This window comes from Podarcis pityusensis (assembly GCF_964106645.2).
Source record: "Podarcis pityusensis genome assembly, chromosome: 4".
Lineage (NCBI taxonomy): Eukaryota > Metazoa > Chordata > Lepidosauria > Squamata > Lacertidae > Podarcis > Podarcis pityusensis.
The window spans coordinates 71,739,024-71,765,449 of record NC_138027.1 but is presented as its reverse complement, the minus strand read 5'-3'; the positions used below and the strand labels follow the sequence as shown (position 1 = coordinate 71,765,449).

The following is a 26,426-nucleotide window of genomic DNA, read 5'->3' as shown; positions in this document are numbered from 1 at the left end:
CATTTGTTTGAAAAAGTAGTGAGTAGGGATGGGGAAGAAAATGGATTCAGATCACATTCAAAGCTGATACCCTAACCCTAATTCACACTTTCTGAAACATTACATGAACCAAAACAAATCAGCCTTGAAATCCACCCTTCTCTGAATTTTTCAATGCCTATCTCTAGACAAGTAATGTGTACAGAAATGCAGGTTCTGAAGTAGTATACAGATACTTCTGATCCTGAAAGTAGTACGCAGCCATCATGATGTGCTGGGCCCGGGGGTAACCCATGAAATGCAGTCCAGGACCTGTCCAGAATCCGAAGGTTCCACTGGGAGTCAGTCCGACAGGGCCAAGGCAGTACACAAGGCAGGAAACCAGGCAAGGACAGGTACAGGATCTCAGGCAGGATCTAGCCTACAGCAATGTTGCTCCCGCAATGTGGGGCGAGGTCCAACAGCCTTTTTGTCAGGGTAGCGGCTGGTCCTGATCCCCTGGTGACTCACCTCCCTGTTTCACCAGAAGGCGAGCACTCCTCCTGCGAGTACTCAGGTCTCTCCTTCTCTCAGACCTTAGTCTCTGCAGTGGGAGACATTGGTGGGTTACTAGACCCAGGGGCCGCCTCAGCCTCCCCTGACCAAACTGGTAGTAGAGCAGCTGTAAGTGATGGCCCAGCTGAAGGCAATGAGGAAACCCCCTCATCTGGAGCCAGGGCAGGCTCAGGCCCCTGACTCAGCCCAGCTGGTGTTTGTTGCAGGGGAACCTGTGCAGACTGGGACTCTTCAGGATCAGGCCTCAGATAATGCCTGAGGCAAAGGATCCGGTGCAGACTGAGTCTCCTCTGGTTCCAAGCCCGAGTCCCAGGTGATCACACATGGCCTTGGATTGTAGCTACCTTTATGATCTTAAGCCAGTCCTATCTGTCCACCTAGCCTACCTCGCAGGGTTATTGTGAAGATAAAATGGGGAGAAATATGTATCTCAGCATTGATTTCCTTGCAGGAAAGACTGTGGGGGTGTCTATATGTTTATGTCTATATATATAGTCATAAAATGCACTGAAGACAAACATGGCTTGACTCTCCACAGCAGTATATTCAGCACTGTTGATCTTTTAAAGAGGGCGGCATTATCGGAAAGCATAAGCCTGCCAAAACTACTCATGCCTACTCAAAACTAATCTTACATGATCACCCTGCATCTTGGCACTAAATGGTTGGCTGTATAATGTGCAACTTAAGTTGCTGTTTTGCAGCATGTTAATTCCAAGTTATTTCTTCTGTGCTTTGTCACATGCAAGCTCTGCTGCTAGTCAAAATGTGAGGAAACTTGCTCTCTTTTTTCCAGTTGAATCTTATGATTCATGAGCAGCTGAGTGAACCAAGCTTTCAATCAGGGGAGCTTTTCAAGTTCTTGCGGTGCAACACCTACAGATGGCCAGGACATGTTTTGACAGCTTGTTTACAGGTAGCTTGTGTATAGTTTGGGCTTTCGTTCCATCCTTTCTCTGTCTGAACTATTGTAATAACAGATGGGGAATTCAACAAGGGGATCCTCCTTGATGCTTTGCACTCATTCTCTGCAAAGCAAAGATGTGACCCACAGCTCTCTGGTGATTTTACAACAAGTTGGTTGAGCTTGCTTCACAGACATTTTCCTTCTGCTGGGGATTAGCATAATGCATACTTATGCCACACCCTGCTTGGCTGCTTAATCATATGACAATTATTTCCGAACGCTGAGTGTCTTCTCTGTGGGAAGGGAGGTGAGCTGGGGAAAGCCTTAATTTGTGCTTTTTGACTGGCTGCAAACAGCTGGTCCCTCCCTTTTCCTGAATCTACATGCCTCTTGCTCATAGGTGAATGGATGCAGATGTGGGTGTTGTATAATGCAGCTGCCAAGTGTTTGTTCGAGATACTTTGCGATCAGCTTTTGATGCCTTCCAAACCTTTTCTCCTGCATGTGACGTGGGCTTCTCGGTAGGACACCTGCGAGACCACAAGTGGTTCATGGGAGTATACAGTCATCATCTGCGAAAGGAACTGTAGAGCTGACTCCTTTATCCACTTCAGACAAAAGGAAGACAAGCAAGGCCATGGTGAAGTTGGCAGCTGCCCTTTTGTGTGCAGGTTGCTTTCTGCTCACGGTCACAGGTAAGAAGCCCTTGTGGCTCTTTTCACATCTGGCATGGGGTGGTCAATGAAGCATTAAGCCCCAATAGGCTCGTAATTTGTTGATGATGTGGTCCTTCCTGCATTTTATGCCTAGGGTAATCTCTCTCTCTCGAAAACTTTGGGGTGGGTGGTGGTGCTCTTCCAACCATCAGATGGTAGATGTGGACAAGAGTGCCCCGTACACAACATATTACTTTGCCAGCTCCACCTCCTGCTGCTGGAAGAGAAGATGTTTGCCCACATTCCTACCTCTGTGATCTCCACATTGGTTTAAACCCATTGGGCTGCTCTTGACAATTGTTCTGAAGCAGCAGCTGGTACAGAACATGGCTCCCCATCTCTTGACACTCATAGGCTAGTGAAAAGACATCTAAAGCATCCATATTGGCAAACAGTTTGTTTACAGACCTCTGCATTCTGGGTGTATCAGGGAGTATTTGCATAGGAAGCCACCGGGGCCTTCAGGTCTGCTCATGAGAGCCTGCTCCAGCTTCCTTCCTTTGGGAAGGTGAGATGGTTGAGATCATCCCCGAGGATCAGGTCTTTTTCTCTATTGGTTCCAGAGTTGTGGATTAATATCCCCAAAGATGCCCTATGGTCACCTTCAGTGGACATCTGAAGATTATTTCATTCCACTTGGCATTTAAGCGTAATGGCAGTTTCTTACTTTTGCTTGTATGCAGTTTGCATGTTCGTTGTTTTAGCGATAGCTTTTATATAGAGTTTTAAAAAAAGTATTTTAAGTTGTTGTAAGCTGCCTTCTGAACAAGCTTCATTTGAACAACAGTCTGTAAACGTTAAGTAAATAAAACCCTGGGGGTGGCTAAAAAAGAAAATGACTGAATAAGATAATTCAAACAGGTTAGAAGATTCAGATTTTAATAAGGCTTCTATTTCCCCTGTTATGTACGCATTTCTCCAATAAGGAAAAATAAACTTTCAAACACATGTCTATGATAGTTAGAGCCAGGGGTGGAGGAAAGGGAGGTGGTGGGGGGCCCCGCCCTGGGTGTCATCACTGAGGGGGGGTGACATTCGGTGTGCCCGCGACTCCCAAGCCTACCCCAAGCCGTCAGGGGAAGGGGCGGAGCTGCGCCACTTTATCGGCGGCCTTCTCCCCTTCATTTTGACAGCTCGGGGGAGGCTTGGGAGTTGTGGGCAGGTGGCGCGCCATTTTTCCTGCTCCCGGGCTGCTTCCGGGTGGGGGAGCCTCCCCTGAGCTGTCAAAAGGAAGAGGGAATGGAGGAATGCTGCTGGCAAAGCGGTGTGGCTCTCTCTCCCCCCCCCCGCCCAGGAAACAGCCCGTCATGGGTGGCTCGCTATACCCCCTATGGGCAGCTCACCCCTGGGACACTCGCCGTGGCACCCCCCTGGGATGCTCACCCCGCCCCCATGTCCCCACCCCTTGGTGCACAGCATGTGTGCCTCTCCAGGTGCTGGAGCAGCTAGCTCCGCCTCTGGTTAGAGCAGGGGCATCTAACATTAATAATAATTAAAGAGCTCAGTTCTGTAAGAGATATACATAAGTGATGTTGCCCAGTAATTTCTTTGGATTGTAAACAACAACAGAAAAATGTTATTTTTATTATTTTGCAGTTCATTTCCAACAAAGGAGCCATTTTCCAGCTATATAGCTCTAAGATGTAAACATCAACCAACTGTGGTTCTTTGTATCATGTGGTGTTAACTTTTTCATTGGATCAGAACATTGTCATGAAGCACATCGGCAAACACAATATTTGGTCTTAATTAAGCTAGGGTTGCCATATTTCAAAAAGTTAAAATCCGGACAGAAAAGTAGCTGAGCGTTTTCCTGATTTCCACCCGGACACTGCTTGCAGCTGCAGTATTCCAGAAATTCTGGTTGTATGGTAATCTTAATTTAAGATGAACTCCCATCAACACATATTTGGGAGTAAGTCCAGAACCTTGTTTCAGTGAGGCTGTATACACACCATACATTTAAAGCCAATTTAAATAAAATGCCCTCCTCCAAAATAATCCTGGGAATTGTAGTTTGCTAAATGGCTGGGACTTACAGCCCTGTGAGGAATAAACTAGAATTCCCATGATTTTTGCTGGGGGTGGGGAGAATGTGCTTTAAATGCAACTTAAGGAAAAATTTGTTGCTCTGCCTCAGGCAGCAAAATGTCTTATCTCTAGTCATGGTGAACCTTACCCAAGGCTGGTCACATTATTTTGGCACCTGAGGCAGAAAATCCCACAAGCAATAACAGATAAAAATGATACATTGAGGCAGCGGGGCGGGGGGGGGGGAACCCTTTGCTGCCTTTCCATTATACCCCAATTCAGCTTCCTGAGGTGGCCCCCTCTTTCTGTTAGAAAGTCTACTTAACGGAAGTGTATTCAGCTGTAATTATTAGAGCTTTACATTTGGGTAAAAAGAAAGCTTACAAGAGAGGATTGTACAACTTGGTCATATTCATTTTGCATTTTTTTACAATGTCAAGCCCTTTTACTGCAACCTGGAAGCTGCTTATTAGCATTATAATCAGTACTGCTATAGTTTCATTTTTCTTTTTTTTTAAAAAGCACCAACAAGCTTTTTAAATACATAATGTAATGAGTTTGGACTTCCAATAGTACCAATCATCTGTAGGTAATCTCATGAGTTTGCATTTTTATTTTTGCATGCAGTGGAGGGAGAGGGCAGAGGCAGGAGGCAAAATCTAGCAAGATTATAGGCCTAGGCATGGCTTTTCTATTACAAACTATGGAAGCAGAAACAACCCAAGGGCTGCAATGAACAGATGCTCTTTGCAAACTCTGAATTGCAAGTGAAAGTCTTTACCAGAATGAGAAGAGAGAGGAATGCAAGCTCTTGCCAAAAAAAGTGATATTTGTATTAATATAGGTGCATTATCCATACAGCTCTATTATGTGGCTTGGAAACTCCTGATCTAGTGTTTCGTCTTGAGCATTATTGAACAAGCTGTTTTTCTGACTCATGTATTTTAAAACTTAATTCATTAATGCTAAAACAGTCCTAATTTACAAAAGTTAGTCCAATTTTTCTGAAATGAATGATAATTGCCTGAAAACTGGTGTGCTGGACAAGCTTTTCAATTTATCACATAACTAATGAATGACTGAAAGGAGGACAGTCTTCCAGAGAATAAGAAAGTTCATCCGAGTAGGTGAAGAATGATAATCCACACCGTCTCATTAAGTTTGGTATGTGGACTTTCTTGTTCTACAAAAAAATTAGACGGGGAGTTGCCTCTTCATGACACTTGGTAAGACTTCAGTTTTCAAATGCAGCCTGAATATTGAATGGTGTATTTTATAGGACATATTCAATTCAACAGTTGTATTTTTATGTTGTGAACTGCCCTGAGATCTTTGGATGAAGGGTGGTATTATACGATGACAACGACTAATAATAATAATAATGTATATTGCTCCTATGTCAGAATCCATAGTCTGCTTTAGGATTTCTGTGATCTCCTCTTGAGGGACTATTTGTAGTGAAACCTCATTACCAATACTTCTTTTTGATACTACTGATTTGCACTTGACTTGAGTGCCCACCCTTCCCTAAAATGTCAGGCCCCCAAGGCCAAACATAGGACTAGATTATTTCCAAATAGTCCATGCTCCACAGTGAAGTCCTGTCAATCCTCTGTTTCAGGTCCACATATACCTGATAGCCCTGTTTGCTGTATAAATGCATCCTGATTGCTTTGGAAACTATTTCATTATCTATCTACATTATTTCATTATCTATCTACATCTGGGTATCCATTATCCTTGGTCCAAACTAGACTCTGCTTCAAGCACAGTATCAAATACACATCTAGGGCACTAAAAAGCTGACATGAGGACTGCAGTCACATGTTCCACACCTTTCTCTTAAAGTCCCAATCTTTAAGTGTTGTTTAAACGTCATCATGAATGCCAATCTCACCTCATGGCTTCAAGATGTTGACAACCTGCTGGTGAGGAAGGGACATGTTCATGAGTCTGTGCCTGCCATCCTCTTGGAAATTAGTCATGGCCTCTGAATCATAAGCAACCTCTTTCACTCTTCTTTATCATTGTCTTTTCTTCGCTTGGCTTATGAGCCACTGTCTTAGTGGTTGTTGACACTGCTGCTGATCAACCTGTTTTCCCTGTCCGTAGTACATGCTCAGTTTAGGAAAACGCACACAGCTGAAACCATTTCCATGATTGGATATGTTACAAGGTTCCTGCATGAATACGAGGTTGGATTTGATGAGGCCCATAGTCCCTTCCAAGTCTGTACTTCTGTAACTTCTAAGCAAATAATGAGGAGCTAAAGTGGGGGAGAGACCGCAAAACAGGAAGGGTCAAAGGCCTGCCAATCTACGTTTCAATAACAGAAATGCAGTTGGTTGTTCTTTGACTGTTGATAATACCTGTGATGTCACAGATCCTGCTACCTGTGCAGCTTGAAGCTGTTTTTAAAGTGTGACATTTTTGTGTGTGCTTGCCCACAGATAAAGCTATGAAAGAAAGAGAAATAATGCAGGATTGCACCATTCCCCCATTGCAATGTCATTTTTCTTATCTATCTATCATCTATCTATCTATCTATCTATCATCTATCTATCTATCATCTATCATCATCTAAATAAAAAAATTCCTTCCTGTAGCACCTTAAAGACCAACTAAGTTAGTTCTTGGTATAAGCTTTCGTGTGCAAGCACACTTCTTCAGATACACTTCTTCAGATATATGTGTGTATCTGAAGAAGTGTGCTTGCACACGAAAGCTTATACCAAGAACTAACTTAGTTGGTCTTTAAGGTGCTACAGGAAGGAATTTTTTTATTTCGACTATGGCAGACCAACACGGCTACCCATCTGTAACTATCATCATCTATCATTGCTTCTTTGTAGTGACTCTCCTGAACAAAATGAACAAAGCAGACTTTGGTGGTGCTATAAAGGATGCTATTCATATATATATATATATATATATATATATATATATATCTCCATTATTAACAATGATCAACAAAACTGTTTTTTATTTTTAAAAACCTTCAGATCATAATATTCCACAAGTAAATAGAACTTAGCAGAAAATTACAACATTTCTTTTATAAAAACTCAAAGCCTACCTGAATTTGCTTTTGTGGGAGGTAATTATTTTATTGACAATATTGCATAAAGGGCCACCTGTTTCCCCAGAATTTATTTCTATATTCCCTTGCAATTCTCACTCTTAGATAAGACAAAGGATACAATTTCATACTGCAGCAAGGATACTGAGAGACTGTGGTTGCTCTCTGTTTTTTTCCTTCTGCTTCATTATCTCCTCCGGCTGTTAATCACAGTATATTAAAATTCAATATAGCATGAATTAAATCATTGATGCCCTAATAATAGACTTTGCTCCCCCAAACCATGAATGTATGCGTGTGATTCTTCTTTGAGTGCCCTGCATGCCTCTATCTTCTGTGTCAACATAGCCATTTTCCTCACAAAGTTGCATTTTCCTGCACTCCAACTGCAGAACGGCTCAAAAGCCAGTAATGAGGTACCTATTGAGATTGCCATGCAAATTGCCTCGATAACGGTGTCTAGAGGGAACTGAGTAATGAGGTGCTTGTGTCATCCAGGAAGTCACTTATCACATCCTATTTCCTCCAGTTTTAAAATACGGATACTCCAGAGCAAAAATCACTGGAGATGAGAATGATTACCCATTTTTCATTCACTGAAGCTGCCCATGTTCCATTTTTTGTCATTAGAAAGCAACCCTACTCATGTTGCCAGATTTTCAGGATAGTTTCCAGGCCCTCCAATTGTCCTAATTTTCCAGGGACATCCCTGATTTAAATAAACTGTCCTGGTTTCTGATTTGATCCCAGAAAGTCCAACTTTTCCTAAGGATGTCTCTATTTTCATTGGAGAAATGTTGGAGGGTGTGGAGTTATCCAACCTTCGAGCCATCTGAAGGGAATTCTTTTTTTAAAAAAGTTTATTTTTTAAAAAAAATATATATGTTGGAAGCTGCTCAGAGTGGCTGGGGCAACCCAGTAAGATGTGTGGCATATAAATAGTAAAGTTATCATTATGGAATGGGACGTCCCTATTGTAATTGGTGAACTGTTGGAGGGTATGAGTTTCCCTTTAGACAGAATATATTGCTGGCTTTTCAAAATATTCACCCGCTGTTCAACACAGATTTGTTGGAACAAAGCAGTGCAATAAAAAGAAACTGGCGCTCTGCTGTTTGGGTATGTATGTTCCACAGAGGAGATGTTTTTGGTGAGATTGTCTGTTGTCATCGGAAAAGGACTATTTTTACCAATCCATTTTCACTGTCTGCACGACTCCAAGCATTTGAACTAGGAGCACTGGAAGCTACCTTATACTTAATAGACCCATTGGTCTATCCAGCTCAGTATGGTCTACACACCAACTGACAGCAGCTCTCTAGGGTTCACATGCTGGTCAGAGCCAGTGTGGTGTAGTGGTTAAGAGCGGTAGTCACGTAATCTGGGGAACCGGGTTTGCATCCCCGCTCCTCCACATGCAGCTGCTGGGTGACCTTGGGCCAGTCACACTTCTTTGAAGTCTCTCAGCCCCACTCACCTCACAGAGTGTTTGTTGTGGGGGAGGAAGGGAAAGGAGAATGTTAGCCGCTTTGAGACTCCTTAAAGGGAGTGAAAGGCGGGATATCAAATCCAAACTCCTCTTCTTCTCTTTTTTTTAAAATGATATTTATTAAGGTTTCCCAATAAAAGGTTACATATATAAAAAAATAAAAATAAAAAAGAGAAAATACAAAATACATAAAAAATAAAAAATAAAAAAACTTAAAAAACAAATCAATCTTTCCATGACCTTACATTTCATTTACTTGTTTCCCTGACCTCCTCTCGCCTCCCTTTTTTGTATTCCAGTTCAATTGATTAATTAATTCAACAATTCCTTTCCCTCTTTTTTTTTTTTATCTTAATCCTTTAACTTAATATATTATAGCTTTAAATTCTCAACTGTTAACAATCCATTTTTACACACACCTTTATAACATTGCTACTAAAACCACTTAACTTCATTCTGACATCATACATGCTGGTCATTCTCAGCCCTACCTGGAGATGCCATTCAGGTATGGGACTGAGCCTGAGACCTTCTTTGCATGCAAAGCAAATGGCCTACTACTGACCTATGGCCTTTTACACTGATGACATCACCTGCAGCTTCTAGTGTAATCTGTCCTTGCATCACCACACTGGGATTTACTGAATGATCCCAGACCTCAGGCGTTTCATGGCTTGTCAGTGGAATCTAAGAATGCTCTAGGGTGGGTATGGGAATCCTGTGGTCCTCCAGAAGTTATTGGACCAGTGGTGTGCCGTCAGTGGACTAGGGGAACTAGGCTAATCCCCTAAATGTTCCTCTGGTGCCTCCTTCCCAAAGCTCGCGAAGCTTCTGCCTAGTTTAGGGAGTGGGGAGTGATGCTCATGCACACGGTGTCAGGATGTTGCAATGTCCAAGGTGAGCATTGGTTGCCCTTGCAAGCTAGTGCCTCTGGCCCTAACTATTCTCCTATGAAAAATTTCACTGCACGCCACTGTATTGAACTACAACTCTCATCACCACTGATCACTGGCCATCCTGATCAAAACTGATGGGTCTTGGGCATCCAATAACATCTTACTACTTCATCATCCAGATCAGTTTATTGGACTGTCCTAACATTATATTTTCTAGAGGCAGATTCAGAGGAACAGTTAAGGAGCTGGCATGGTTGTTGGTTATTATGGCTGATTGCTATTGAAGCACTGTGGTTCTGACCAGATGCACAGTGTGGTTCACCACTTTCTGTCTTAACTCAAGATGCCATTTCTTACCCTGTGGTCCTGTGATTTCACCACACATGCACAAAATATATCGGAACATTTATTCACAACACTGTGTGGCTTTTAGCACATTGATACATCAACATTTTCCCCTCAACAGCAGGCATTTGCTGGGCACTGAAGAGCAACTAAAATCTAAAATTTGTTTATATATGGCAGGGCTGTCCAACTTCCAAGAGACTGTGAACTACTCACGGTATTAAAAAAAAAGTGGTGTGGAGAGATGAATTTGTCACTGAATTGGGCTTCTTCCCAATTCAGAAGACATTGTTATTAAGTAAGAATGGATGAGAAACGTCACTTCTTGTTGATTTTTCCAGATCCAAAATGAATGTAAGACTACATACACACAATACATTGAAAGTACCCCCATCTGATAATTCTGGGGACTGTAGTTTTCTTCTCACAGAGCCATGGTTCCCAGCACCTTAAGCAAATGACAGTTTTCAAGATTCTTTGTAGGGTGGAAGATGCACTTTAAATATGTGGTATGTACTCAGCCTCAGATTCAATCCAGAATTATAAATGCATAGACTCTAGAGAATCCCACCCCATCGCAAAAAAAAAGCAAAGGTAGGAAACAGTGCCATCACAACTCTGATCAGAAACAATGTAAAGTTTTTCAGTGTAGCAGCTTTTTTTGTTTTGTTTTTTAGTGGCTGTCTCCTGATCTGCACAGCAACTGTAGCTATGCTAAAAGCAATTTTGCTTCTGCTTCCCCCTCAATGTTATGTGAATACATCAATCAGATTTTATACTGCTGCAGTTCTATTGGCACTTAAAGTGGAATTATTTCACCGTTTCACATTTCCTATGTGCTACAGTGCTTTGTCTTTCCTAATGCCTCATTTGCTTAACTTGCAGAGTGATGGAAAGACTACAGATTAACTAGAGCACAGACAGGAAGAGGTCTTAATGAAACAATGTCACCGCATCCATATTATTATTAATCATTTCTATTGCACTTTTCAGTTCTGCTTTGGGCCCAAGTTTAAATGGTTCTTTCTAATCTGTATGGCACCCCCAGTTTTTACCATCCTGGCCCATAAACGCCTCAGATCCCTGCTTGCTAGCTTGCCTGCTTCACCAACAGAACACAACCTCACACTTTCAGTCTAGTAGAGCAATTGCAGTCTGCCTTCAGGCAACCATCACTTGTCTACAACCAGTTCAGTGTGTGGCACTATTTCCTTTCTCCATCTTAGTATCAGTGTTGCTGTTGGAGGGTTCAGCAGAGAGGAGAATGGGAACAAAACCAGAATTACTGCCTCCCCTGAGAGTGAGTTCCATAGTTGAACTCTGTGCTGAGCAAACAGTTATAATATGCCTGATTGGATATCTTAAGCATATCTTAAGATATTGGGCATGCCAGGTATAATCTTCTACTATCCAATATTCAGTTTATGAAAGTCCCTTTAGTCTCAAGAGGTTTGCCACCATGCAACAGGAGGATAAATTCAAGACTTCAGGAAGAAATCTTGATGGCACATTGGTATCATGGCACTATTGAAAACATCCCTTTTATTTTGGGAGGGAAACAATACCTGCAAACCAAAATACTTGTTTTCAAACACTTCCATTAAGCTTACTTTGGGAATTTGTAAACAAGCTTTTTGGAGTTGCAGCAAACTGTTTTCTAGACTCTAGAGGCTGTATCACATGTTTCATGCTCATTCTAATGAATTAAGCTAGTGTGATTCTGTAAATGAGATCATTATGTTTCATTTCTGAGAGTTCCTGTTTTGAATCAAGTGGGCCAACTGCATCAGTCATGCCATCTTCCATGGGACCCGGGTGCAACAGCTGTGGAAGAAGACACATTCCGTGATGGGAATCATTAGGAACAGAATAGAAAATAAAATTTACTAATATCAAGTTGGGGAGGGGAAAGTTCATTTTGGGTTCCTTCCAGACTAGTTTAACTCGGAGCAACCACAATCTTTCAGATTTTATATAAAGCTCAGGCTACATGTCTGCCATCATACTGTTATAGCAGGCCAGAATCCTTGGCAGATATTCTGGGGAGGCAAGGCAGATTGAAGCTTTGCATTCTGTTACAATGTCTTTCTAAATTATTGTGTTCTTTTGATAGGCAATGATGACTTTGACTTAGCGGATGCTCTTGACAAAGGTAAGATTCTTGGCAAAAAAAATTTGAATATTATTTTTTTGATCTAAAAATCAAACTGAAATGACTCCTCTTTCAGCTTAAGTCAATGGCAAAACTGGACATCATTGTATAGAAATAAATGTGGAATCCTGGGTAGATTTTCTGAAAAAACAAAACACACAATTAACAAAAGGGTCTAAAAGAAGTAAACAAATGCTGCAGTTCAAGATTAGTCATTTTTATTTTTATTCTTGTTATTATTTTTTAAAGAAATTTTAAAAAGAGGCAGAACATGTTTAATATGATTTGGTGGAGATCTCCCTCTTCTGGTCACGACCAAAAGCGAAACCCAAATCTAGGATTCAAAGGAGCATGTATGTAAATTATGCATATCCTAACTTTTCCTAAACGATTTGTCCTTGCTATTCCTTCCCACCAACAACCTATGCAAAGAACTACATATGCAGAATCCTCCCAGAATCCTTCAACAGATACCATTGTGTGTACATGTTGTTGTTGTTTTTGGGGTTCTTGTTTTTTAGAAACTCGTCTTTCTATCTAAATAGCAAACTTTTTTTAGCACAGGGAAACTCAAATAATGAGTTTGGGGTTCTGGATGGCACCTTCTTTACCCAGGAGTAGAGTTTGGAGGAGGATTTACAGAAGATGCAGTTGGATATTGGCCCAATAATTCTTCATTTTAAACATAATTTTACAGGCCATGAAGTGCGATTCTTCTTGATTGGATCAGGGGTATCCAGCATCAGCTACTTCCTATCTGGGAGAAGGGAGATGACAAAATAGAAATCTAGAGGGGCCATTGGGAGTTCCTTCTACTTTAAAGCAGGGGTGGGAACATCTTCTTCAGTCCAGGGACCACATTCCTGCATGGGAAACCACCTGGGTGCTGTGGCAGAAGGGGTTCCAGGCAAAATTGGGCAAATGTAATACTTAAGATAATCTTACACGGCAGGCTACATTTCAGCCATGTAAAAGTCAGAAGTTTCTAACACATACACACACACACACCTCCTCCATCTTCCATCCCAGCAAGCAAGAGGCATTACAGTGGTACAGACGCTTCAGGTTACAGACGCTTTAGGTTACAGACTCCGCTAACCCAGAAATAGTACCTTGGGTTAAGAGCTTTGCTTCAGGATGAGAACAGAAATCGTGTGGTGGTGATGCAGTGGCAGCAGGAGGCCCCATTAGCTAAAGTCGTATCTCAGGTTAAGAACAATTTCAGGTTAAGAACGGACCTCCAGAACGAATTAAGTTCTTAACCCAAGGTACCACTGTATTGCAGTTCAGGAAGGACACCTTCCAGTCAGGTGAGAGTGCATAAGGATGGCATGGAACAGGGAAGAGTCCCTGAGGGGCTTAGGTGGCTACATTTGGCCCTCAAGTCTGGACTTCCCAACCCCTGCTTTAAAAGAAAAGGCCAATCATATTTCACAATGCAATGTATATATAGGTCAGGAGTGGTGTGTCCCATTTTACCACCTGAGGTGAAAGAAGAAAATGCTGCCCTGCAGCCAAATGAGTATAGAATTTCAACCTTAATCGTCTCACTTGGATTGAGAAACATAAAATCAAGTTGCCCCTGCTTTTGATAAGCTGTATGATACACTAACTTTAATTTTAATTGTGTTAGGTACCCCAAAGCCTCCTTCAGCTACGAAAAAGCCTTCAGTGGGTGAGTTGCTATAATTATACTCCATCTTTTTATGCTCTTTTAGATGTGGTAGACATTTTGTGTCTGGTGATCAGGCACTTCCCCAAAACTTCAAATGTGTTTCATGGGCTATAAAGGCTAGTGACCCTTGCCTTAAATTAGGAAGTCAAAACAATGCTCTTGCTAAGGAAAGAAAAATATATGAACCACATTCAGGTGGCCAAGGGAATAATGAAATGAATGATTTACATTGTTAATGAGGCAGATTTAAAATTTAATAGTTAAGACTGGATACAGATTTTTTAAAGGAGCATTAATTCTGATTTCCATTTTGTTTTTCTTCATGGATACACTTCTTGAAATGTTTAATAGATGGCAACTCCAGACCTAAGCTGTATCCTGACCTTAGACCACACGGAGGTGGCAACGGAAACAATGGTAAGAATTATTTTCACTTTTAAAATCTAAAAAACAATGAGTGTTCATTTCTGATAATTAGAGTTATATAAGCATAAATGTTTTGGAAATCCGTTAGATTAGTATTTTTCTAAGTTTTATCCTATGTTTTCCCTGTTATTATGAGATTTTTTTTGGACATGTTCTCTTAACATGACTGACTGGATCAGATCAGCCCTGAAATACACTGTGTACTGTTGTAGTTGTGTGTGTGTGTGTGTGTGTGTGTGTGTGTGTCGTGTGTGTGTGTGTGTCATGTGTGTGTGTGTGTGTGTGTGTGTGTCTGTGTCTAGAGAGAGAGAGAGAGAGAGAGAGAGAGAGAAAGAGAGAAAACTTTAGCCTAAGGAATGGGGACCTGTGGCATTCCTTATGTTGTAGGACAATTCCCATCATCACTGACCATTGATGGCTGTGGCTGATGGGAGTTGAAGTTCAATAATATCTGAGGGGCTGCAGGATCCCTATCCAATTTTAGATTAAAAAATGGATTATAAACAATGGGATGAAATGTTTGGGTGTAGACATGGGATGGCTGTTATAACTGTTCATATTTGTTTTCTATTTTAATGCTTTCATTCATTGTTGAAAACTGGTATTTTATCTACATTGATAATGCTCATCCATTTGTAATATATTTTTATTTCTTTTAGATCCCGACTTTCACTTAGGAGATGCCCTAGGTGCCGGTGGTAAGTATTTGTCCATCTCCTACATTTTGCAGTAATCTTTTCATATTTTTTTCAGCCAAATCCACAAATCAATGAACTCTGATTAGTTGGGTTTAAACTCATAATGCTAATTTAACTTAAATTCATCTAAACACATTCTGCATTACTCATTTAAATCCATGTAATCTGGATTAACAGGGTTATGAATCAGACTTTAGCCCTTTCACATGTGCATTCTATGAATTTATGAACTCATTGTGATGGCGAAATCAGGGTCAACATTAAAATTGACAAGTTAACACCTTCAGTCTAGTTTCAGGTATATTTAGGATGCAATACAGAAAAATGGAGTAGTTAATTTATGAAGGTATGTAGGCCTTGCACCACCATACAAGCAAGATATTATAATCCTAGGAATGTTTACTTGGGAATCATACTATGCTCAATAGTCCTTATTCTCAGGCAAGGTGCATAGGATTACAGCCTTAAATATGCATTGCATCAGAAGACTCACATGTTGGGGACTTCCGGGTCAGCGCCATTGGTGAATGGCGGAGTTCCTCCGACCGGAGGAACGGGCTCCATGGAAACTGGGTCTTCCCACCGCAGCGAAGGTGGGGACCCGCTAGAAATCCCAGGCGGAGGAAGCCTGGGAACGTGGGGTTTGGCAGGGCACCAGAAGCGCCCCCCTACTCACGGGGAATCCCATCTAGGGGCTCCGGAGCGAAGTGGGATGAGAAGCACGGTGCTACGAACTGACTGCTACTTTCACGGAGTGAAGCCGCACAGCCGTTGCCAGAGAGCGCTGACTTTTTCCTGTGGACAATTGGACTTAAAACAAGTACCCGTGAGTAGAAACGGAAAATTGGATCAAGAAATTGTTTAATTTGGTATCGAAGCGGGAAGGTGCAAACAGGAAGTCCGCCTTCCGCTTTTTGTATATAGACTAAAGCAAAAATTTTGCAAGCTAAAGCCGGGAAGCTGTCAAAAAACACTAAATTTCCTTCATTCAGAATCACTGAAACCCCCCTTGGAAGCAGGAGAAAAGGGGGGGGGGACTCTGTTTAACCTTAGCAGGAGAGGGAGTGAAGAAGGATAAGTTTCCACCGTCTCTAACCTGGGAACGGGGTGTCAGAAACAGAAACTGTTGGAGAGGTTCATTGACTGTGAACGTAATACTTTGACAGATAGCTAATGAAGAGAAACAAGTTGATTCTAATGTTGCCTTTTGCATTTTAAAGAAACAAAATACCTGAAAAACATCTGAAATATCTGAAAAATGAAAGTAACTTTCCTTTGTCTTAAAAAAAAAAAAAAGAAGGATACAAATAGATTGTCTCCTCTAGAGGGAGCTTGCTAAATTGTTGCTGTAGTATATTTGAGACCCAACATCTGTGAGATTAAGACCGTGGGAACAGTCTTTTCTGACCTTGAACAAAGATGAGCTGGGAGGAAGACTGGGTGCTTGCTTTATGCAAGACAAATGCTTTGCTGGAACAGATGCATGAGAAGATGGACTTGATGAATGAGAAAATGGATTTGACTGTTGTGGTTAATAACTGTGGACAAACAGGGAACATTGATACAGAAATCATTCAGGAACCAACCTATGAATCTGTACTGACTGGGCAAGTGCAGATGACAATGGAGGAGGATGCGGCTGCACCTCAAATAGTACAAATGGAGAGACCCGAGGCCCTACAGGAGCATAAGCCGCTGTTATTGAAGATTGAAGTTGGAGTGGGCCAAGGGGAGTCTAGAGATGAGGAGGTTCCTAGCTTTGGAGAGATCTTGAAATTTGATTTTAAATACATTTTGGATTATATTGAGGACTGTGGGGAGTGGGACTGTGGGGAATGGGCGAGCTGGATGAAGGGTGATGGAGACAATTTTGGGTTGGAATCCCCCAGAGACCTACTCCTCAATGAGAAAGGAAAGAAACTAAGACAGAGACCAACAAGAGACAAGGAAAAGGGCAAGCACAAACAAGATGAAGAACTGCAGAAGGGACATGGAAGAGACTTAAGGGCCTCGGACATAAGGCTTCCAGGTTGATGGACTAGATGGAATGGACAGTAAGGACTGACACGACCCGAGACCAGGAAGAAGAGACGCTGGATGATGATTGGAAGAGAATTTATAATGGGAATTTTTTATTTTAGAATCAGCTTAATGAATATTAGGGAAAATGTGGGAATGAAACTATACGACTCTAGCAGAAATGATATCAGGAGCTATGTATATTTGAAAACTAAGATTTAAGTCTTAAGGTACTTAGGGGTAAGATAAGGTTAAATAAATTAAGGTAATTTGAATAACAGAATATGGGGAAAGATGGAAAGGACTTGTTGAGTTAATTATTAGGTTAAATTGTTAAAATAAATTTTATAACAAAAATTGAGAAAGATGGAAAGAATTTGCTGAAATAATTACTAAACTAGAATACAAAAACGGAGGTGTGAGGAGGTCAATGAAACAAGCAAATGGAAATTATGGATATGCAATTTGGGATTTGTGTTTTTTTTTCTTTTTTCTTCTTTTTTACTTTCTTTTGCTGTATTGTCATATTGGTTTTTATATTTTGTGCCTTTCTCTTTTTTTTCTTTTTTTTTGTATTGTAGTGTTGTTTTTTATTTTTTATTTTTCTTGTAATCCTGAAATTATCAATAAATATTATTATTTTTTTAAAAAACAGAAGACTCACATGTTGCATCCCCTATTGAAAAAGTTTGAGACTCTTGCTTCTTAGTGTGTTTTGCATTTTTCATCCATACCATTTGCAAAGAATAATGGGTGCATGAGCTTCTTATGGTTACCACATCTGTGCTCTCACTACCGACACAGAAGCATCAACAGAACACAAGTAAATTGGCCATTTTTTTCCTTAGCACAATGGTCCAATACTGTGTTTTTGTAACATAACACAGATATTTATGTAAACTTTTAAAAAAGGAATAATCATCAGGACTGATTTTAACTAAACTAAACTTTAAAAAAGGAAAGGGAAACTTTGTAAAACCAGTTAGGGCATGTTAGGCTCAACCTTTCAAGATGGAAACCAAGGCATTTCTAGAACAAAAGCCCAGCAAAAGCTAAAGCAAGCAAGTAAGAATTCTATGCCTTGTTTTGATTTTTCATTTCTTCAAATTGTACCTGTCATTTCTAGATGGTCCTCCTCCGAACCCTCAGCCATACCCTCGTCCACGTCCACAGCCAGGAAGCCATATTAATTCTGGTAAGCATAATTTGTGGTAAATGCAAAAGGCTGTTTAACAAGCAATTAGTTGCCTATATGTTTTGATAATTATGACTGAGTTTAGGAGCAAAGTGGCTGATGTGATTATAAGGAGATCTGTCTTGAGACACACTTAAGGCTATTGGAGGGGTAACTGATGGGGGCTGTAGTACAAAACATCTGGAATAGATCAGGTTGGGGAAGACCAGAGTCATTCTGCAAAAACAGCACATATCTTACAGTATATGTGCTTTTTGAAAATACCGTATTTTTCGCTCCATAGGACGCTCCTGACCAAAAGACGCACAAAGTTTTTAGAGCAGGAAAACAAGAAAAAAAAATCTGACTCAAATGTTGTACTAAGCTATTTAAAACAGCAAAGTGTGTGGCTCCTGTCCACTTTGCTGCTTTAAAGCGAGCCACGGTATATAATGAAGAGAATGGAAAAAGGACAGACATTCCATTATAATGCAGCTGTTTTCATTATCACTGGGAAGTCAGTATTGGCAGCAGTCACAAAAACTAAAATTTGAGCATTTTACTATTATTAATCAAGAATATTAATAGTCAGGGAGAGAAACCAGGGCTGGGCAAATGAGAAGTGCTTGGAGTATTGAGGAACAGCAAAGAGATCAAATGATTGCGCTCCAGTTCCTAAATCTCTGAAGTTTTCTCAAAACAGGCATGGTTCTTTTGAAAGGAAGATTCAAAATGGAGTGACTGAGCAAAGAACAGAGGAGGAAAAGAGGGCAGATAAATGGCTTCCATTCAATACCAACACAATGTTTTTGGTTTAGTATAGGTGGACTGTACTTGTAAGAATTCGTATAATGAATTATAGATTTGGAGTGGAATATCAGCGCAATAAAGATTAGCTGCTAGGAACATGGTCCACACACAAACACACAGGATGTCTGGTTATAGTTGTGCAGTTTAAACTGTTCCTGAGCCAGATGCATGCTCAGTTTTAGCTCAGCTCACTATTACTGGTTTGTGGAGATGCTTTGCATGTATTTATGACTATTTCTGCAAAACTGCTACTTGAAGAAATCCCCAAACTTAATATTTTTAAACTTCAAATGAAGCTCAGAATCCAGTTAGGCAATCCTCTGCAGTTGAATTAGGAGGCACTGAGAGACAGCAATTTGCTGCTCCCCACCCCCACCCCCACCAAGCATCCCAGGAGCGCGGGGCAAAGGCGCACAGCCTTCCCTCTGCTTGCAAACCTTGTCGGGGCTTCAGCGGAAAGCAGAAGCTGCCAGCAGAGCACCGTGGCTCCTCCCCCCACCCCCAAAGAGCAGCCCGGGAGCGCACAGCCTTCCCTCTGCTTGCAAACCTTGTCGGGGCTTCAGCGGAAAGCAGAAGCTGCCAGCAGAGCACTGTGGCTCCCCCCACCCACCCCCAAAGAGCACCCCAGCAGCACAGAGCAACAGCGATTTGGCTCCAGGGACCACACATTCGCTCCATAAGATGCACAGACTTTTTCCCTTACTTTTTAGGAGGGAAAAAGTGCATCCTATGGAGCGAAAAATACGGTATATTGTTGTACTATTTTTGTTGTTGTTAGAACAGCAATTTTCTGTCTGTCTGCTAGGTATTGTAGCTTTTGAACAGACTCCAAGTGGATGCTTTGAGGTTAAAGATAGCTCATTTCTTATATCTAGCTCTAGATCAGGGTTTCTCAAGCTTGGGTCTCCAGCTGTTTTTGGACTACAATTCCCATCACCCTTGACCACTGGTCCTGCTAGCTAGGGATGATGGAAGTTGTAGTCCAAAACACTTGGAGACCTAAGTTTGGGAAACCCTGGTGTTGATATAGACTGAAGGCAGGTTACTGCCTTTGAGCCAAGAAAGATGTTTGCAAAATATTAGCATTCATCCTGGCAAAAGCTGGGAAGGATACTTTGGAGAAAAGGACTAATACCATAATTTTAATTATTTGTAGGTGATTTCAATGATTTGGATCTCAACGATGGGAGACCTCCACCTCCAGGACCAGCAGGTAACCTACAGTGATTCAGGTCCTTCACACTGGTTCACAGTCCTCCTCTCAACATATCATAGCAACATATCATCAGCATTATTTTAGCTGCACTCTTAGAAATTCATAGAACAGAGATGGGAAAACTGTGGCCTTCCAGATATTCAACTCATCCTTAGCTAGTGGCTGAGGCTGATCTGTGTTGGGGCCTAGGTAAAGGTAAAGGGACCCCTGACCATTAGGTCCAGTCATGACCGACTCTGGGGTTGCGGCGCTCATCTCGCTTTATTGGCCGAGGGAGCCGGCATACAGCTTCTGGGTCATGTGGCCAGCATGACTAAGCCGCTTCTGGCGAACCAGAGCAGCACACAGAAACACTGTTTACCTTCCCATCGGAGCGGTACCTATTTATCTACTTGCACGTTGACGTGCTTCCGAACTGCTAGGTTGGCAGGAGCAGGGACCGAACAATGGGAGCTCACCCCGTCATAGGGATTCAAACCGCCGACCTTCTGACCAGCAAGTCCTAGGCTCTGTGGTTTAACCCACAGCGCCACCCGCGTCCCTGTGTTGGGGCCTAGCAACATCTTAATGTCCACATTAATGTCCTGCCAAAGAGTTTACAAAAAGGTGTAATTGACTGAGGAGTATGTATTATCCGTATTCTTACTGCTGACACAGAATGAAAGCACAAAAGGTTAAGCTAACAGCCTAATAACTGGCACAACTGTAGAAGAGTATTTTTAACCAAATCTTGCTAAATAGCTTGGTGTGGTTTTGACATTTCTCTATTTCTCTTCCCCCCAAAATCAAGTTTTTGTTGCTGTCTCTCATTTCAGGGGGCAATGACCACATTTCAAATCAAGGTGGCAACACTGGTAAGGCTAGTGTACATTTTTTTTAAAAAAAAATGTTGACGTATATTATGGAGCAAAGTACATTTTACGATAAACGGGCTTTTAAAAAGCAGCCTTAAACTGGCCACGTTCATTTCAAATAAAAAGTAGCTGGAGGTCCCCCGTCTGCTAAAAATTACTTTCCCATCCTCAGGCATTTATTTACCCCTGGAATTGCAGTTTGAAGTAAGCAGCAGTCAGGTGAAGGCGTTATCTGTGGATGGAACCATTTATGTCCCCAACATGGATCAAGAGCATCCTCCAGTTGGTGGCCTGTGTAGCTGCTTTCCCTTCTAATTCAAGGAGGTCTGCATGTGGTCCTCAAGGCCTTTTCTGGTAGCCCTTGGTAACATTTGATGCCCCCCAGCCCTCACTGGCAGATAATGGGTTTGGGAAGGAGGTATGGGGGCTCTAAGACTCTGTCAGATCCTCACACCTCCTTCCCAAAGCCTGGTAGTCAGTCAGTGCTTCATCTATTGTAATTATGAGCAGTTCTACTCAGATCTCTCTTTCTTAAAGTAAACGAATAATATTAGACCACCCTGACATGGATTATTATAATTTTTAAAATATACATGTGTGAAACTACCATAGTGTGCTAGTTCAGTTTCTATACTTAAAACAGAATATTCGTATATTTCAGAAGGGAAATATGTGTTTCCTCCCCTTCTCTCTAGTGGATAGTTCGGCAGCTCAGATTTCGTCTCCTGTTGTGATTGCAGTTGTGCTGTTAGCCTGTGGGGCAATAGCGGGCTACACTGCTTACAAGAAAAAGAGATACTGTTTTAAACCGAGAGGTAAGAATAACTGTAGTAAGAGTTACATATTTGCTATGATGAACTAAAAAATAATCATGGTTCTAATGGATGAAACCACTTGCAATGAAAATTCAAAATTGAAGAGATGAGTTAGAGATTATTTGTTCTTGCCAATCTACTTCACATCACCCAGAGATTTATTGCTAGATTCTTTCTGCCCACCTCTGGTTTAGCCTTTTACTATTTACTCTGTCAACTGTTTTTAAGGCATTTCCCACCTCTACTGTCAGAGTGTCACATTCCTAAACCCAGAATGTTAGGTATGCAAGGCGTGTGCTCTAACACTGAACTCTGGACTCTTCCCGAATAAATGGGGATATCTGACTCTCCAAGCAAACAGAGGTGGGAAGAATAATCCCTGCATTACCCATAGCAGAACTAGAGACTCAAGAGAGTGGGGGAAAGTGCATTCTTTTCTACAAAAGTAGAAATACTACAGCTGAGAAATACTATTTAACATTTAGAATAAATCTTTCTGGTTGCAACTTCTGTCATGCCAGATTTCTAAGCTACATTAAGGCTGGAATCATAAACACACATGAAATAAAGTTCTTAAGTGTTCAAGGGCATGCATTTGGAAGCTCACAATTGCATATCCCCAGTGCTTTTTTTCTTGGGGGGACACAGGGGCACGCATAGAGGGGCAGTATTTCAATATGAGTAGGAAAATTAGAGTACCCCTAAACATTTTTTTTAAGAAAAAAAAGAGCACTGCATATCCCTTGTGTTTAGGAATGCACACTTGACAGGTTTACTGGAAGAATTACCAGTGCAGTCACAGCAGATACAATTGCCATGTAAAAGTTTGATAAACCAGTGGTTACACAAACTCATGGTTCCTTTGAGCATATAGGCTCTGTTCTGTGCATGGATTTCACCAAATTATAAGGGCTTGCAGCACAATCCTCCGCATTTGTCTTTATTTGGAAGCAAGTCCCATTGTGTTCAACGGGGTTTTCTCCCTAGTTAGTGTATTTGCATTGCACTGCACTTTGGGTAATGCATGCCTCTATTTTAAATTGATATGACATCTTTCATTTTAGGTGGGGCAGTTGTCTAAACCATCAAGAAACCAACTGAGAAATATTGACCTCCAGAAGATCATCTATAAACTCTCATGCACTATGTTACATTTATGTATAAATTCTCCCATTGAGGTTTTCCATAATATGGCATTTTCCTTGAGTGAAAACTGTTAACCAGTATTTCAAAGCTAGAGACTAATTAATTGCACACAACTACACGAGAGTTCTTCATTAGTATGACATAAAATGTTTCTAAATGTCATACTTTGTAGGGGGGGGGGAAGTCTTTCAACTATATTTTCTGTTTTACTCAGGGAGTAATTGGAACATGGTCGCTACCCTGGAGGTAGCTTTGAGCAATACGCAGGTTTATTTACCACTGACAATCAGAATATCGATAAATCTTTGTAATGACAATATGACGTGATTTATCTGAGTTCGGACATTACTCATTATTTGGATGAGCCTAATGCATTTTGGTAATATTTTATTAAGCAGCAGATGTCCTAGTCAGTAAATGCAGCATCAGATCCAGAGCATATGAAAAACTGCATTCTCCTAACAAACCTGTCTGTGTATTATAATCAATAACAGAGACCCTGGTCTTGGAGTTTCCAGCACCAGATATTCAGTGAATAACAACTGGCTATGAGGCTTTCTTGGTTGTGCTGCCCTGGCAATGGAATGACCTCCCCAGATCTATCTGTTGGTGGCATGCTCTTAAGTACTTGGCAAAGGCTATTTTATTTTCTTCTGCTTTTTAGTGAAATCTGCTTTTTAGATCTATTTTGGTTGCTAATGTTACTTTGTTGAGGTTTCTGATTTTAGTCAATTGTCTGGAAGAACAGGGTAGTGAGTCTTTAATGCAATCTATTGGTATCTGTGAGATATGAAATACATTGGGTTCACTCGCAAGCAATAACCCTCAATCAGATATGTGGATCCACGTGAACAAATAAACATGTTTCTGAATGCACATTCCCATCTGGAGTCAGTCTGGTATGATAAAAAAAAATGAATTGTGCATTGTGCAGTGTTAAAAACTCTACTAGTATCCGCAAGGCTACTAGTTGGGCTCAGGGGCTTCTGGCTTAGGGATATTGTATTTAAAAGTGGTGGTGGGATTTTTCCCTACCCCTGACTTTTCTGTCTCTTTTTAATACATAATGATTTCTCATGACCATCTTTGTTAGTGTATCAGTTGTATATTATTTACAGAATTTATGGGGGGAGGGGATTATGTTCTTTTTGTTTTCCTTTCTGTCCTAAACTGCACCTGAACAATTGTGCCAAATGAAGAACTATTGCAATGGAATAAGTATTTAAATATATTAATATGCTGCACATTAAAAGAAAAGTAAAAAAAGAGAGAGAGAGTCTGAAATGGAATCCTTTGTGTGTGGTCTTCAGCCATATTTCAAAAAAGTATTCTCAGAATAAACAAGCCCAGCCCTGACTTTCATCTAAAGTGAGGTCAGGTGTTTGCATTGTGCCTTAGAAGCCTTTCCTTATCTGTTCGTTTTGATACTTAAGTTCATACCCTACAATATTTCATCAAAAGGGTGAGCAGTTGTGGCACCCCAATTCTCATACCAAGGTTCAATTGCTATGTTCTTAAGTACTTCCTTTGCTATATAAATTTATTTTGCAATGGCTAGATTGCCCTTGTCAGATACTGTAATTGTCTTTAAATGTTGTTATGCTCACTTCTAAGAGCAGCGGGGGCACACGTTTGTTGCATGAGAGTTTAAATGTAACTGTGAAACCTGAAATTGTCAAACAGTGACAGTCTGGAAGTGCCCTTTGTGTTGTTCTCTGGATTCAAAACCAACCACCCTTTCTATTATTTCTTTCCATGCACAAACCAAGATTCCATCATTCTTATCTGGGAGGGGGAAATATGTGCCCCACAACCCTTTCTCAGTGTCAGGAAGCAATCTTCTAACAATTAGTTCCCATGGAGACACACCACTTGAATATTGTGGGTTATTAACATTCCTTTCTCAAGCAAGCACAAGAACTCTGGCCAGGTGTTGCCTGAAGGCAACAAGCAGAGATGTAAGAGAAATCTGATAGCAAAAATCCTTACTATATGAAGCATACGACTCAGGAGCTGCAGTATGTGATATGCCCAGGCTTCATGGTGGAGCCTCATTCTTTCCTTTGCTTAAAGACAGCCATATTGAGGTGAAGGAGAATCTAAATTCAGATTTGGGCCTTATTCACTGGGGAGGGGAATTTAACCATCTCCCCCTCACTCCATTTTGCAGATCAAACACCCACCCACACCCCACCACCACTGCCAATTAATATGGAGATGAGTGCTAAACTTTCACAAGATTCCACTAGATTTCCAGAAAAGGCCTTTATGTCATGTGAAAGCTAAAATATAATGTGCAATTTCGGGGAAATGGAATAAACTGCTGTGTCAATGCAGCCCAACCAGTCTGGCACTTGAGACAGAAGGAAAAAAACACATGCACATTTCTCCCTATCTGTGGCTTAAAAATACTGTCATACACTACATTAAATAACTAACATTTTGCCGCCTTTGCATGACACCCATAATATATTGCTGAGGCAACCACCTCACTTTCCCCTCAAGGCAAATAGCAGCCAGGAGAGCTTTTGACAGGGAGAGGAAGGTTAAGCCCCTCTTCTCTACCTTTGGGGTTATTATTATGACATTTACTATCCATCCATGCGCTCCAATATATCTCCTTGCCAATGGCGCAAGGGAGCCTAGGTATGCCTCTGATCCTCACATCACTGTGAGGTAAGTGAGATTAAGAGGCAGACTGACTGAGAGAGGCGCAAGGTCACCCTCTGGGACTCATGGCTGAGCAGAGATTTGAATCCTGGTGCTCCAGGGTTAGCCCAACACGCTAACTACCATGCCACACTGACTGCATTATGGCCCCTTCTTGTTATCAAGTATTTTATGTTTTTTATACTCTAACATAGTTTCTCTCTGCCCTCCCCATCCATCCACGTAATTTCCCCCTCAGTGTTACGCAGTCTCTCTCTCTCTGATGCACACAAGAGGCAGAACACGTGAACCCTAAAGAGTGCCAACTCTAGCAACTCACAACGATCATTTTTAACAAGGCCGTCCCCGCCGAAGGCAAGACTAGGGAGAGCGATTTAACTAAGGGTGGGAATGAGAAAAGACGAACTAACAAAGAGTCCAGGCGCTCCAACTCTCCCTATCTTGACTTATTCGGATAATTTCATGACGTCGACTTGTTTCTAAAATCTTTTGATTGTCGTTTTGTATTGTGTCGATTCTGCACACCCACAGGAGCCAACTCCTGGGGGCCGAGGCCCCTTCAACAAAAATAAATTTATTTGAAGGGCTGCCCCCCGCCCAAGTTGATGGGCACTGCCATTCAAATAGGGTGTGCGCAGCGCAGCGCGTCTTGTGATCGATTATGCGATCCCCCTATTTTATTCAACTTGGCACCCCTGTGCTCACTGCTTTTTCTTCAGCGGCATATAAATCTTTTTACCAACTCCCAGCCTCCACGTGAGAAGATCGACCCCC

At 41.4% G+C, this 26,426-nt stretch overlaps 1 protein-coding gene across 3 annotated transcripts; it reads left to right on the top strand.

The window, feature by feature from the left end:
- The first annotated feature begins 1,313 nt into the window (after positions 1–1,313).
- Positions 1,314–23,158, top strand: XG (Xg glycoprotein (Xg blood group)). 3 transcript variants are annotated; one of them, XM_081001464.1, is made up of 11 exons: positions 1,314–1,450; positions 1,967–2,136; positions 12,111–12,149; positions 13,783–13,824; positions 14,176–14,241; positions 14,910–14,948; positions 18,094–18,162; positions 20,108–20,164; positions 20,983–21,021; positions 21,717–21,836; positions 22,901–23,158. In XM_081001464.1, the coding sequence occupies exons 2-11, from the start codon at positions 2,079–2,081 to the stop codon at positions 22,915–22,917; spliced, it is 546 nt and encodes a 181-aa protein (XP_080857590.1). In that variant the 5' UTR covers positions 1,314–1,450; positions 1,967–2,078; the 3' UTR covers positions 22,918–23,158. The 3 variants fall into 3 exon arrangements, with proteins under 3 accessions (XP_080857590.1, XP_080857589.1, XP_080857591.1); XM_081001463.1 differs by lacking the exon at positions 1,314–1,450 and having other exon boundaries at positions 1,728–2,136; XM_081001465.1 differs by lacking the exons at positions 1,314–1,450; positions 1,967–2,136 and adding an exon at positions 2,618–2,806.
- Positions 23,159–26,426: the final 3,268 nt, after the last annotated feature.